General features: G+C 36.9%; 1 protein-coding gene across 1 annotated transcript; it reads left to right on the top strand.

The window, feature by feature from the left end:
- The first annotated feature begins 1,603 nt into the window (after positions 1-1,603).
- LOC130018440 (OX-2 membrane glycoprotein-like) lies at positions 1,604-13,732 on the top strand. Its single transcript, XM_056109138.1, has 5 exons — positions 1,604-1,685; positions 2,369-2,707; positions 3,577-3,873; positions 11,085-11,184; positions 13,609-13,732. The coding sequence occupies exons 1-5, from the start codon at positions 1,604-1,606 to the stop codon at positions 13,730-13,732; spliced, it is 942 nt and encodes a 313-aa protein (XP_055965113.1).
- The last annotated feature ends 1,441 nt before the right edge of the window (positions 13,733-15,173 follow it).

Genomic DNA, 15,173 nt, shown 5'->3' with positions numbered 1-15,173 from the left:
ACAATGGAGACGTTACTGGTGCCTGCTTGAGCAAATCGATGAACAATGGAAGACAATGCTACAGTGCTACAATGCTATCAACGTCCCCAATTTCCCTCCTGCCATTTCCCATGCCCCCCCAACCCCCAATGGCCACTATCCTGCCTCTATGGCAGGATCTTCTCTTCTTTCTCTCTCTCCTTTTGGGCATTATGGTTTTCAAAACAGGTCCTGAGAGGTTATCATGTTTGTTTCTTTACCTATTTTCAGCACACACTTCTTATCCAGAGTGATCATTTCCAACTATCATTGTCATAGTGGCCCTTCTCTATCCCAGCTGCCTTCTCACCCAGCACTTGAGGCAGGCTTTCATGTAAATTATAGAATTAGAGAGAGATTCTATCAGTCACTGCTCATTCCCTGTACTTTACATCAGGGTGAACCCAACAGTTGGTCTGCAATATTCTGTGGTCAGAGAGTAGCAGCAATGAAGAAGAAATTTTTCTCTTTTAGACCACTTAATTTGGATGATGTGACTCAATCACTTTCAATTTGATTAAAGAATATTCCTGCAGTCCAACACCCTCTTCTGCTTGTCTATCACAATCCATACAAGGCTATCTTTTTTTTTTTTGAGAGAGAAAATGGTACGCCATTTCCGAAATGTAATTGTTTCTTTCTCTTAATATTAAAATTTGCCATGTGACAAATGACCCACAGTAAGGATTAACATCAGTGATAATGAAAAAGCGATATTTGTCTTCTTTCAAACCCATTCTCTTCAAACCCCGAATATCCAGTGGTGGGAAAAAATCAAGGAATTTTTTTGCTTCAGAAAGCTTGACTATTTCTTCATCAGACAGGCCCAGGGATTTCAGAATGTACTACTGATATTTGGAAAATTCAGCTTTAGTCACAGCCTTAATCTTTTCCCCTTTAACTTTGTCCTTAATTAGCTTATCTTCTGTTTTAACATTGATTTCTTCTGTTTCCACCTCATCTTCTGGAAAATCAGGGCAACAACAGAGTCCTATTTTGCTTTTCAATTTGTCTGCACATACCTTTAATAGGCATTGCCCATAGGCATTCCAAAGGCAAACAGACAACTTTTCCCTTCCAGTCTCTGGTACTGTACTGCAAACTCATATAGGGATAAAGGAAATGTGTGTCCCAAACGAAGCTGCTCTTTCATGTACTGATATAGGAAGATTACAAAGCACTTGCCCTTACCAGCCTGCTTCTCCAATATACATGCATTGACCTCAAATCCTTTCTCTATATTCCTTTTTTGTTGGATTTCTTTATCAATCTTGTTCAAAAATTCCCAACAGGCTGTTCCTTTTCTTTCCCACCACCAAGCAGCTTCAGTCAACCCACTAGAGTGAGCTCAGTGACCCCATCTCAGATTAATGGTATCAGCCTTTCCCCTCCCTTCGGAGACCAAGAGGCCCCCAAGGATGGATGATAAAGCACCTCCTTCACATCTCAAACTGAAGCGGAAACAACTAAGGACTTCCAAAATATAGGAGAATGATTACTAACCGAAAAAAAGTTAATGAGTAACATCTTAAAAATACCCAGCAGGAGCTCAGTAAGAACATGAGATGCCCCATGTGTTTGAAAGATGTTACCATTGCCTTTCATGGATTTTCTTCTCCAGATCATTTTCCTGTTCTTCATGCTTCCTATCAGGTTACAAGGATCAGGTAATTCTTCAATTTTTCTTTCAAAGGCATATATATGGAAATCAATGCAAGTAAATAGCTGTTTGTAATATATTTACTTTTATAATGGCAAGTGCATAGGGCACATGTTTGGGCATTGACATTAATCATGTAACTATACTGCAGACATATAACAGATTTATTTGATTAACTTTGAAACAGTGAATACCCAATAACTACAAGAGAGTCTACAAACTGGAGACAAACTTTTTACAAATCATCTAGTGAATATTTTCAATATTTCTTACTGTTTTTTTTAAATTTGAATTTGTCTTGTTTTTGAGATTGTTTTGTTCATTAGAAATTTATTTTAACTTTATCCTTTCAAATTTGCTGATTCTTTCCTTTGTGGGTTTGCAGTGTTAACCTAAAAATAAAGAGCCAAAATGAGAGACAAATAAATGTTTATTTAAATGATTACGATTTGGATAGCACAGATTCAAATGTTAATGTTAATTTTTAAATTTAATAAATAGCTATTAATTATACTGTAAGTGCTAGTAACACTTTTAAAGATAAGGTATCAATTATTAAGAAGTAGGAATGCTTATTTTCTAATGGATAGGACTAACCAAGTTGTTACAAAAAGAGTACAAAATCTGAGTGGGGAAGCACAAGGTAGTATTAAGGGGGTCTTCCTTCTCAACCTTCTGTTTTATTTTTAGATCCTCCACAGACAATAAAGCACAAAATGAATGAGACAGCCATATTGGGAGGAAATGTGACCATTTTCTGTAATTTGACAACTCCAGCAGATGTTGTGCAAATCACCTGGCAGAAGATCCAAGACTCTTCGCCACAAAATATTGGCACATATAGCAGAAAATTTGGCGAAAAAATTCTTCCACCATATCAAGATCGACTGCAATGCAAGGCCATAGAACCCAATTGCTCATTTATAACTATCCAAGAAGTGAAATTTGAAGATGAAGCCTGCTATAAGTGTCTATTTAATGTGTTCCCTCGGGGCAGCCATGGAGGACAAATCTGTCTGAACATTATAAGTATAGTAATGTTTAACAAAGAGTTGAAATTATGGGATGATTTTTTTCCAGGGAGTTTCAGATAAAGAATTCTAGAGAAAAGATATAATAAAAGACAACCATGAAAGAAGATTAAACATCATATGTTGTAATGGTTGTATCAACCACACATTTTTATACAATAAAATGCCAGGTGACAGGCATAAAATTTATGTTCTCTCATATAATATTTTTATTACATATAGTGTACTGACTTTCAGTCTGTAAAAATTTATGGTTGTGTAATATTTTACTGATAATATAAAGTACATGAATGAAAAAGTAAATGAGAAAAATATAGTAGGTAATAAAAAAGAGATAGTAAGTTAATATTAATAGAAATTTCTCAATATTTAGGGGCCAAACCAATATTACAGTTGTGGGGTATTTACCATGCACATAGCTGAGTTTGATATCCAACATCCCATATGGTCCTCTGAGCACTGCCAGGAGTAATTCCTGGACACAGAGCAGGAGTAAGCTCTGAGCATCACTGAGTGTGGCCCAAAACCAGGCCCCAAAAACTTTTTTCTTAAATTTAAAACTAATAAATATTGATTACTTATGTTATCATAATGTTACCTTTATTATGCTGTTATAAATTCAAATATTGGGGATCTACATAATGTACTAATAAGGTATAATTTTTAAAAAATTTGTTAACCCTCAATTTGAAATATTGTGGATATAGGAGATAAAATTATTTGTAAAGGTGAGCAAAGATATCAGGGAGGTACATACTTTCAAATTTGAGAGTCAGGTAGAAATATTGGTTAGCCAATGTTTAACAACACAGAAATCTGGAATGACTTATTTTTATGTTCAGTCTTGTTTCTTCTATTTCCCTTCAGCTGTATCTGTATTACGAACGGAACTCCAGACCAACCATGACACTGAAGATGTTAGATTGATTTATTCGGCTGTTGGAAAACCTGTTCCACAGATATCTGTTTTCCCCTCAGAAGTCTTGACTAGCCCACCAGAGGAATTCCTTGCTGAGAATCCAAATGGCACAGTGACTATCACTAAAACATTTAACATCTCCTTGGAGCGTGTGAAGGTGCTAAACATCCAACAGCTGATTGTACACATGAATCATCCTTTAAGGAAAGAAGAGAAGGTTTTACACCTGCCAGTGAGGTCAGATGGTAAGTAGAGCAAATAATTAGCAGAAATATTTAGTATTGAATTTCATAACACTGAAATAATGTATTTTGAAGAAATGTAAATCAACATACTATACAAACATCAATACATCAATACACAATCAAAACTCCCGAGAAACTTCAATGAGCTTGGTTATCGTGTGGATATGGTCGATCGTGCTGAATCCTTTGCAGAACCTGGATTGCTCGCATGGTTGTTCTTCAGCTATTGTTCTGCCAATCCTATTCAGGATCACTCGAGCGAACAGCCTGTAAATGACAGACGATAGGGAAATCAGGTGATAGGCGATAGTTGCCAATGTTGTGGATGTCTCCCTTCTTGTACAGTAGTATAGTCCTGCTGGTTTTCCTTTGGGATGGAATCTTGCATTCGGACAGGTAGTGTGTGAAGAGTTGAGCCAGTGTATTGATGAGTACTGATGGTAGGTTCTTCTGGTGTTCAGGTCTGACTTTGGCTGGGCCAGGTGCTCTTTGTTTCTTTATCGATGAGATGGCGTGTCGAATTTCTGAAGGGAGAATGTTGGAAATGACATATACATCCTGCTGAATTTGGTATGTGGGCAGGTGGACGTGGCTATTAAAGAGATCTAAGTAGAAGTCATGAATAATCTTCTCTATTGCCCTTCTGGAAGATGTGATAGATCCATCAGGACATTGGAGGGCAGTCATTTTGGTCTTGTAGTTGGTGAAGGACATTGTTACAAATGCTTTTCCCAGCTTCTGCCACATCTATGAGCACTGCTACTCTTCTCTCTTTGAGGTCTTCCTTGATCGCTTCTCTGCACTGCTTTGTGAGCTCGGACGTTTGCTTGTAGTTTCCTGAGGCATGTGCCAAACAAAGTTGGCAAATAAAATCCAGAGTTTTTGAAGACAGGCTTTTTTTGTGGTTATCTCTCTCTTGGCATTCTTTGCACAATCATGGAGGTGCCGAACCAGTCGATTGTATTCCTCGTCAATGTTGTCAATGACGGCATCTTCCCATGTTGCTGCAACAGAGCCAAAGAGCTCCCAGATAGTGGTTGTTCTGGGAGTTCTCTTCTTACACTTTGCAGTCCTTTCTCCCGGCTCTGTGAAGTAGAATTTTGCACTAAGGAGACGGTGGTCTGAACCCGTTTGAATTTTGGGACAACAGCGACATTGGTTAGGCAAAACTGTCGATTGAATATGATGTGGTCAATTTCATTATGGAACCATCCACTGGGAAACTCCCATGGCCAATGTTTAAATTTGGCCTTCTGGAACTCTGAGTTACCACAGATGGTCTTGGTTGACATGATGAACTCAGACAGTCTCTCACCCTGTTCGTTCCATTCTAGGCCATGTGTCCCAATGTGGACATCTTCGGCTGATCTTCTAGGTCCTATCTTGGCATTAAAATCAGACAATAATCTTGTAGAAGGTGTGGTCTTCTTTATAGATTCTTCAGGTCCATGTAGAACTTCTCAATTTCTCCTTCATCATAATTGGATGTTGGTGCGTAGACAATGAAGATAGAAACTGCCGGCAGTGAGCCAAATCTATTCAAGTGTAATCATCCGAATTGGCTTGTTAGGCATTCGAATGAATCAATGCTCATGGCTAAGTTCTTGTTGACAAGGACACTGATAACACCGATGCCACTTTTGTCACATGTTCCAAGGAACAGTTCTTCTCCAGTGTTAAAAAAGTCGTGATATGATTGATGCCTTCTTGTCTCGGTCAGACCAATGATGTCGTACTTGATCTTTCATGCTTGTACCATAAGGTCCTCAATGAATGCACCAAACATTAGCCAAGCAGAACAAATGCTGACTGACTTTGACCGTGAGTATGGAAAGGTCAGATTACAGCTGAATCTCACAAAGACAATGTTCATCAGAAACAGTCTTGTTCCTGATGTTCCATTCACTCTCAATGAACCACCATCTCTGAATGCAACAGTTAAGTGTACCTAGGTTGAGAAGTCAACATGTCGAATGACCTGGCACTTGAGTTGCGCAGGAGGAAGAGAGCGGCTTGGAATACCCTCAAGAGCATCAAAGAAATAGCTAAGAGAATGAAGAACCTCCAGCTCCGGGCATATCTCTTCGACTCCACTGTTCTTTCTGCATTCACATACGCCTCAAAGACCCGGGCCCTACGAAAACAGGATGAGAACCCTATTTGGGTCTCTCAAAGAGGAATCGAAAGAGCTATGCTTGGAGTATCATGCTTCACTCAAATGAGAGAAAGAATCCGGAGTTCCGACCTCCGGTGATCGTCAAGAATCAGGGACACTGTGTCGTTTGCCAAGGTGTCAAAAATCAGATGGGCTGGTCACGTAATGAGATTTGGAGATGACCACTGGACTAGAGCCATTACCGACTGAATTCCACGGGACATCAAAAGATCACATGGCTGCCCAACTATGAGATGGTCAGACTTCTTCGTCAAGACCCTGAACGATCAATTTGAGGCTCTTCGTGTTCCTAGAATAAGCAGATGCCATTGAGCTACACTAGCACGTGACAGGGACGAATGGAGACATTACTGGCACCCGCTCGTGCAAATCGATGAGGAACGGGCTATCAAGTGATCAAGTGATAGACACACAGTTAAGTGACAAGCAATTAAGAGGTTTTCTCTTTTGGTCTTTCTATTCTCTTATGGCATTTTAAAACATTTTCTTAATTTCTTTCCAAGAAATTTTTCCCAAAGTCAATTATATCTTCATCCTCTTTTTTACCTTTAATTAGTTAGCTTTTTCTCCAAATAAATATTCTTTAGATTCGGTAATCTTCAAAAGCGAAGCTAACACCAGTTTTATATTTCATCCACAGTAGACATTCTCTTAGCTGCCCAGTTATCCCAGGACAAACCATCCCTTTAAACTCTGAAAATTATATTTTCTGTTTAAAAGTCATAATAAAACACGCATGATTTTCATAAAGGATAATTGAAGCACCAAAGAAAGAATTTTACTTACTTTTCCCTTAATTAGAGCATTAACTTTTTGTATTTGATGTAAATATTATCACTTTGTTTTATTTTAGTCTTTTAAATGTGTATTTAGTTCTCTTTCTTAAAGAATATACACACATATAGTTTCCCTTTGGGGTGGGTCTAGAATCCACTCATTGTTTTTGGCAAGCTCTTTCTTAGCTTCAGTTTTTAATAAGTTCCTTGAGACTGCCCAAATTTCCTGTTTAATTTCTCAGAATCTCAACTGTATTATTTGAGACTCTGAAAAACTTTGTCAATTTTATTAGGGGAAAATTGTACCTAAGTATCAGACTTACTTTTTTTGACTTTTCTCTTTTACTGGACCTTGTTTCTCTAACTTGGTATTCTCTTATATCTTCAGAAAAGCTTTATAAAATTAATTCAAAATGTTCATGTTTTAAAGAGGATTACTTCAAACTTACCTAAATGGTTATGAAATTGTAATGTTCTCCTACTTCCCAGTTTTTTTTTCACCATTTATTTATCACCTTAACGACATATTTTTGGCTTCATTGTCAATAATGATCTTGTTATTATGTTTGGGAATTAATTTGCTTTGGCCTTTTCATAAGTACAAGAAACCACACTTTCTCATCCTCACCATATGGCCTTAAATAAAGTCTTTAATGGGTCGAGAGTTTGCTCAACAGGTCAAGCACATGCTTTGCATGTGGGCAGTCTGGATTTGATCCCAACATGACATAATATGCCTTTAGCACTGGCAGAAGCAATTCCCAAGCACTGTTAAGAGTATTTTTTGAGCATAGTAAGAGTATGACCTCAACATTAAACCAAAAGTAAATACAAAAAGAAATAGTGGTGAGAGCCTGGTTTATCTGCCAATTAGTTCCCATTACTTCTTTTTAAAGATATCTTTTGACTAAAGCATAAATTTTATTAAAATTTAACATTTAGAATTAACATTATATATTCCTGTGTGTTTGAATAATGCTATGTAATAAGCTTTGGATGTTAGTTATTGTTGGTAAATACTATTTTTTGTAAGTATGATCATATAGCACTTTTATATCACAGATAATGGCATAAGTTGTCTAAGTGGTCCATGAAAGTAAGCAATGAAGTTGCCAATGGTAGTTGTACATAAAAGGTGATTATTTCCACATGTGTTATAATGGAGGAAAACAAAAGTACTCTTTCTTATAGAATCTAAGTCGATTTCACCTATTTTTTAAAATTAATTTCAAGGTTTATATGTTTTGTTCCATTAGCTTATATCTTTTGAGGGCTGACATAATTTTATACTGTCAGTGCATTATTTACTCTCCCCTTGCTTCTTGGGCCTTTTGTAATATGTGAAGGATCTTATAGTGGATCCAAAACAGTAATGTTATCACTACACTTTAGACCATGTTTTATTCTTTTACAGTAATCTGAGGTTGAGGTTTTTGTGACTGTCTCACCATAAAGCATGCCATTTGAATTCTGAGATAGCAGAATAGCACTGCACTATAGCCCTGTCCTCCGGTTGTTCATCAACTTGCTCGAGCAGGCACCAGTAACATCTCACAACAAATTGTGAGACTTGTTGTTACTGTTTTTTGCATATTGAATACCTCGCAGGGAGCTTGCCAGGCTTTGCCGTGCGGGTGAGATACTCTCGGTAGTTTGCCAGTCTCTCCAAGAGGGGTGGAGGAATTGAACCCAGGTCGACCGCATGCAAGGCAAACATTCTACCCGCTGTGCTATCACTTCAGCCCTTAGCAAAACAGGCACAGAAATAGGTACAGAAATTATTCCATGCATGAGGTTAAGAAAAAGATTTTCTTTGGGTTGTCACAGAGCTCTCCTCCATTTCCCCAAAATTTACACTGAGAAAGCATCTACTTTATTTCAGTCAAAAATATTATAGTATAGTTTCAAATAAGTAATTATCTTTCCAAATCCATATAAGAACATCGTTGTAGGGGACAAAGCAATAGAACAGTGGGTGAGGGACTTCCCTTGCATGAGACCAACCTTGCATGAGGTTCAGTCCCCAGCACCCCATTGGATCCCATGGTCCCTGGTTTCACTTGATCCTTGAGCCAAATGTAGCCCTGAGCATTGCCAGGTGGGGCCCAAAACACAGAAACAAATAACCTAGAGGTGTTACAATTTGGTTCATTCTCTTTACCTTTCTTCTTAGCCTTTCCCCACACCAATACACTATTACTATCAAATTTTAGGTTGCTTTTCCCAAAATCCAATCTCTTTCCTTGATTACAAGTTTTCTTCAAAGTCTGGTGAGACTTTACAGGAGATATAGTCTTTAAAGGCTCTATGGTATTTTGTGAAGAGAGTTTTCTTTGTGGAAAGTGTGTAGTTAGTATCCAGGAGACCAATAGAGTATAAAGACCTTTATTGTGATTCTTTATATCCTAGTTGTTCCTTCTATTCAATATATTAAACTAGTCTTCCTTATTTTTATTTTCAACTGAGGGGTTAACACCTTGTTATAAAAAATATGCTTTTTTATTTGATATGGGTGCTTTGGGCTATACCTTCTATTCTATAATTTTTTCTGCTTCTTTTTTGTCATTTAAGCCCTCCAGGTTCCCTCCAGGCTCTGCAGTCTCTCTCTGATGTTTCTCTCAGAACGTGGAGCCTCTTATTTGCCTACCTGAGCCCAAGACATCTTTAATCTTGCAGTTTTATTGGCCATTCCTTTACCACTTTCGATCTCTCATAATGTTCTTTAAATCTCTTGGTAATAAAGGTCACTATTTTGCTTGTAGCTATATATTTTTATTGAATCATTTATTTTTGTTATTATGATTTTAATGGATCCTCAGGAAGGAGTAAATGTATTATTTTTACTGTGTGTCCCTTAAAATGGAAGTGAATCTGTTTCTTACCTGCTAAATGTCCTCTATTTAGGAGATCAAAATATGCTAATATGAAAAACATGTCTCTCCTCTAAATATGCTGACTATATAATTATTGTTTGTACATCCCACAGAATTATTAATATTTGTAAAGAAGAAATATCGATCCAGAAGTTTAGTCCCTGCTTAACTTTGGAATAAGGAGGGATAACAGGGATGTATAATTCTACTGATTTGGTTGAGAGTTCTGTGGAGCTGGCCTCACCCCTCTTTTATGGCCCATTCTCTCTAAACTGTTGAAACTGTAATTTAATTTCTTCCTCATTTCACTTTCAATGGTCTATGTGGCAGCTCACTGAAATGAAAAGCTAAAACTAAAGGCTAAAACAATGTGAGTTTGATCAATCTAACATAAGTAATATAAAGTTCAACTAAAACAAATTTACTTTCTTAATCATTTTTCAGCAAGAGTTAAATGTTAAAGGGAAGTTACTTTTTTCCTCCTCACTGATTATGGATAATTCAAAGCCACAAATTAACAAGGGGTGAGGGAACCCTCCTTTTTATGATGGCTTCCGTTTAATAATCATGAAAAGAACAAAACTATCTATCAGGAACAGACAAATGAATATCAAGTGTACCATAGTTCATATCACTTAACATAAACAAAAATTTTTAAGTCTCATCTCACTATTGACATTGAAAATCACGATAATTATCTTTTGTTGTGCAATTAAAGTGTAAGACATAATTAAAAAGCTACACAGAAAATGAAGTAGGTAGTTTAAGAAAATAACTGCATTATGATCAAAATAGCTGCTCTAAGTACAGTTGATATTAAAACATTGTGATTACTCTTTTCATAAGCATGCAGGTGCTGCATCACCTGAACTTGCTTCCTCATTTTGCAAGCATCAGACAGAACTGAACTTGCTTCCTCATTTTGCAACTTCACTGCTCTTTGGATAGTGTTCTTATCATCTGAAATCTTCCATTTTATCCCATCTGAACCAAATAAATTTGTGTCAATGTTAACTAATCCTTAGAAAATACTTATATAGACGATTATATAAAAATTAATTTTCAATACTAATTTTTATACTGTCAATTTATTTTCAGAGGTTATTACAGAGTTTTTAGACAATATTTTATCAAGTGGCTTATTATATTATGCCTAATCACCTCCCATTATTAAATAGTTTTTTTATATTCCTGAGAAAGGTAAAAGGATATTAAATGTTATCAATCTTTTCTTTGAGCACATTTTATCAATTTTAATAAAATGAAATATTCCAACAATTTAATGATAAATCAGAAGAGCACTGCAGAATAAAGGTAGAAAAATGTAATGCTGTATTAAAATTGAAGTAAAGTCACAAAAGTATGTTTCTGAATTGTGTTTTTCAGGTGCTTCAGGTCATATTAAATGTTTACTTATGGCTCCTGGTGTATTTTTCCTTCTCTTGATTATTTTAATTGCAACATTCTGCTTTTGGAAAAAGAAAAAGTAAGTTGTATTGTTACCTGTATTTGATAGAGAAGGTGAATACGATAGTTTCATATCTGAAAAAGAGAATTTCTAAGGGCTCTAGCAACATTCATCATTGAAAGAATCACCATGGGAAACTATTCCATGTGTTAAGTAGATTTTGCAGTCAAATATTTTTCTTTTTAAAGTGATTACCTAGTTGAAATTTTATAAAAGTTGACTCTAAGTGATCATTCTTACGGATTATTGCATGTAAGATTAATTCTTTAGGGAAGATTTTGACACTAGAGAGCAATTAGACATCAGATAATACATTGATATGGAGTGTTGACTGGGTGAGAGAAAAACCGCTAATTGAAGACTGATAGAAATATATAAGTGGAAAACTTGATAAATCTCAAGCCACAGTAAGATAAGAGTGATTTAACCTAATTGAACTAATATAACAAATATAACTAATACAATGAATCATTTATTAAGAAAGTACTTCTTGAGTGCCTATGTATTGCTATGCATTGTTCTCAGTGTGAAAGACAGTGACATAGCTAAACTGAACTAATTGGCAGCCTTCAGACACTCGTGCTCCAAGTGAGTACATGCAGACAACAAAGAAACCAAGAAACAATGTAATACTGGGCATGGATATTTATCTTTGAAAATGAAGCAGAAAATGTAATTGAAAGAGACTATAGCACTAGTAAGTTGAGTGTCTCTGTGCTGATGAGACTTAAATTTAGAACTGAGTAATTAAAAAAAAGCTAAATGTGAAGTTCTAGGTGAATTTGTTTGAGAGAAAATGGAAGGATTAGTGTAGTCTCTCAAGGCGGAATGAGATTAATCTTCAAAAAAGAAATCAAACAATGATTTCAAAACAAATATGGAGGACAGAGAGAGAAAGAGAGGAGGTTACCTTCACAGGCCTATAAAGACTGATAAAAGCAATACTTCAATATTCATTGAAGAATTTCACACAAGGAAGGCAATAACTTAATTTAAATTTTGAAAATATCTCTTTGGCTAGAAAGTGAAAAGGATAGAAAGAAGACTTTCAAAGGTATATTACAGTTGTCAATGTTTACATTAATTGTGTAGGGGCTAAGATAGTAACAGTAGAAAATGAGAGGGCAGGGAGATATTTAGGATAAAAAAACTGACAATGGTTTTTTTGTGGAAATATAGAATGGGATATTATTCTAATTATCTAATCTTTTGGGCATGGATGGAAGGCTCATTTATAAATACCAAAGAGATCAGGGTAACAAACTTGTAAGTGAAGATGATGAGTTTTATGCTGAACATGCTGAATTTGAAATGCTTATTTGAAATATATGTATTTGCTTTAATTTAAAATACAGGAGAATATAAAATTTATAGAGAAGATAAACACCAAGAATTGGACCAGTACAGGGGGCAGGGTACTTGCCTTGCATGGAGTCAACCAGGATTTTATCCCTGGCTCCCCATATGGTCCCCTGAGCACCGCCAGGAGTGAACCCCAAGCACAGAGGCAGAGTAAACTCTGAGCACTGCCCAATGTGGCCCCAAACAAACAAAGTGATAAATATCAAATATATTAATATGGGAATATTGTGAATGTATTCTTTAAAAGGACAAATCTCATTACTAAGGAGTAGAGAGTCCAGGCCAAGGAGCAGAGGCCAAGGAGGCTGATCGCTTGTAGTCCATGGCAGTTGCATCCTCAGGACATCTATGTGATCCCCTGAGCATTGCCAGGAGCCATCCCTGATCACATAGCCAGGAGCAAATCCTAGGTACATCCAGGCCCTACCCAACAAACAAAAGCGAAGAGTAGAAGCAACATGCAGATTTTTTTTATTGGAATTTTTTGTTTGTTGGTTTTTGTACTTTTGGTCTGTCCCCAGTTAAACTTATGGCATACTCCTGTCTCTATGCTCAGGGATCATTCTTGGAAGTGCTCAGGGGACCATATTGGTTCTAGGCATGGAACCTTGGTTGGCAGTTTTTCTACTTCTCTCGCCCTTAATTAGAATATTTTAAGTTGGTAAAAGGTAAAGGTAAAGGCCCTCCCGTTGATCGTCGATTTGCTCAAGCGGGCCCAGTAACGTCTCCATTGGAGACTTTGTTGTTACTGTGTCTGGCATATCGAATACTCTCGGTAGCTTGCCGGGCTCTCCGAGAGGGGCGGAGGAATCGAACTCGGGTTGGCCATGTTGGCCGCGTGTAAGGCGAACGCCCTAACCGCTGTGCTTTAGCTCCAGCCCTTTTAAGTTTTAAGTTCAACTATTTAAGTTCAACTTAAAACTATTTTAAGTTGAACTATTTAAAAAAATATCTTGACAAATCCCTCAAAAGGATTTTATCTCCCAATATCTTATTCATTGTATGCTCTCACAATGTTGTTGGGGAGTGTTGGGATTGCAGATTCATGTTGTGGATTCATCAATGTCATTCTTTCTCTAGGTCAAGAAAGCCACCTATAGAGGAAAAACTTCCTGAAAACTTAAATGCCGAAGATTCTGAACAGCCTGGTGAACATTTAATGAACCTCTCTCGTCCTGCAAACACTCTTACTGGAGAAATGTGACATTTGCTGTCATTGTAGGTATTTCAAATATGAGTCAGCCTTCCTTATTAAATGATCCATCACAGCAAGTCAATGTCACTGTCACTGTCCTCCCGTTGTTCATCGATTTGCTCGAGCAGGCCTAGTAGTGTCTTCATTGTGACAATTGTTACTGTATTTGGCATATTGAATAGTCACGGGTAGCTTGCCAGGTTTTGCCGTGTGGTTGAGATACGCTCAGTAGCTTGTCAGGCTCTTTGAGAGGGGTGGAGGAATCGAACTCGGGTTGGCCATGTTGACCGCTTGCAAGGCAAACGCCCTACCCACTGTGCTATCGCTCCAGCCCACTAACAGCAAGTAACATTTTTAAAATGGATGAAAGCAGTTTGGCTTATGTAATCCAGTTTCATTAACTTATGGTTCCAAGTGATGTTATTTTTATTTTAACATCTGAATACCTCTACTCACCCCCATGTCAGGTTCCCTTCCGCCATACCAAAGGAGTGGGTGCTGTAAAATGTGTTTGATTTTTCCTTATTAGTAATATGTGAATGTATCTTCACATATCTGTGAGCTCTTCAGGTTTCCCTTGTTAAGTGTGGTATCTATATCTTCCTGTGATTTTTAGATATTTTAATAGTTTAATTATTAATACTGAGTGTGATTATTTGTATTTTGTACCCCCTATTAATTATATCTCATTAATAATGAAATCATTAATTAGTTCATTCATTCTATTTCATTACATAATAAAATAAATAATTTTTTAACTTAAAACTATTAATGACATTGAAATGAAATTGAGGATTTTGTAATACTGAAATTTACTTCCATTTGAAGACCTAGTCTTTATTAATGCAAACTTTTTCATTTAATTTAATAGTTTGATGTCATGGTTTCCTTTACACATTATATCACATAGTAATTAATGTAGATACCATCTGCACAGAATGACAGTTGTGATTCTTCCTTTCCAATCCTCATTCTTTCTTAATTATTAAAGGATATTAATAAACAACAGTCATCTTTTGGGTTACTGTAATTTAATGGCTTCTTTAAAACTGCTACAAGTATGAACATTGTTGTAATGTTGGGTCACTAGATATATTATTTTTATAAAATATTTTATATATTTTATATATACAACGGCCAGGATCCAGAGATTATCACACCAAGCTCCGGGAGAGAACAAGGCAGAGTCTCCTACCCTGTGCCTGACTGTCCTCACCAGGGCCCAACAGCTGAAGACCTCTGGGCCCCAGCCAAGGTCATGCTGGGACCACTCTCCACACATTTGGATGAGCCTCATGCATAAAATATCTGGCAGAGGAACCCAGGTGTGTGGGACCGAGGCTGAGATCTCCAAGCCTGGACGGTTTGGGACTGGACCTGCCAGTAGCTAGACAGTTACACCCACCAACTGTTGTGTAACCCCAACAACGGCCAGGATCCAGAGATTATC

Source organism: Sorex fumeus, unplaced genomic scaffold (assembly GCF_029834395.1).
Source record: "Sorex fumeus unplaced genomic scaffold, SorFum_2.1 ptg000265l, whole genome shotgun sequence".
Taxonomy (NCBI): domain Eukaryota; kingdom Metazoa; phylum Chordata; class Mammalia; order Eulipotyphla; family Soricidae; genus Sorex; species Sorex fumeus.
The sequence above is the reverse complement of the archived record's forward strand: the minus strand, read 5'-3'. Positions and strand labels throughout refer to the sequence as shown.

Bases quoted from the DNA above. Each gene is read 5' to 3' on its own strand.
- LOC130018440 (XM_056109138.1), top strand. From the start codon at position 1,604: ATGTTACCATTGCCTTTCATGGATTTTCTTCTCCAGATCATTTTCCTG. The intron at 1,686-2,368 runs GTAATTCTTCAA...TTTTATTTTTAG, and splicing joins TATCAGGTTACAAGGATCAG to ATCCTCCACAGACAATAAAG. The intron at 11,185-13,608 runs GTAAGTTGTATT...TTCTTTCTCTAG, and splicing joins TGCTTTTGGAAAAAGAAAAA to GTCAAGAAAGCCACCTATAG.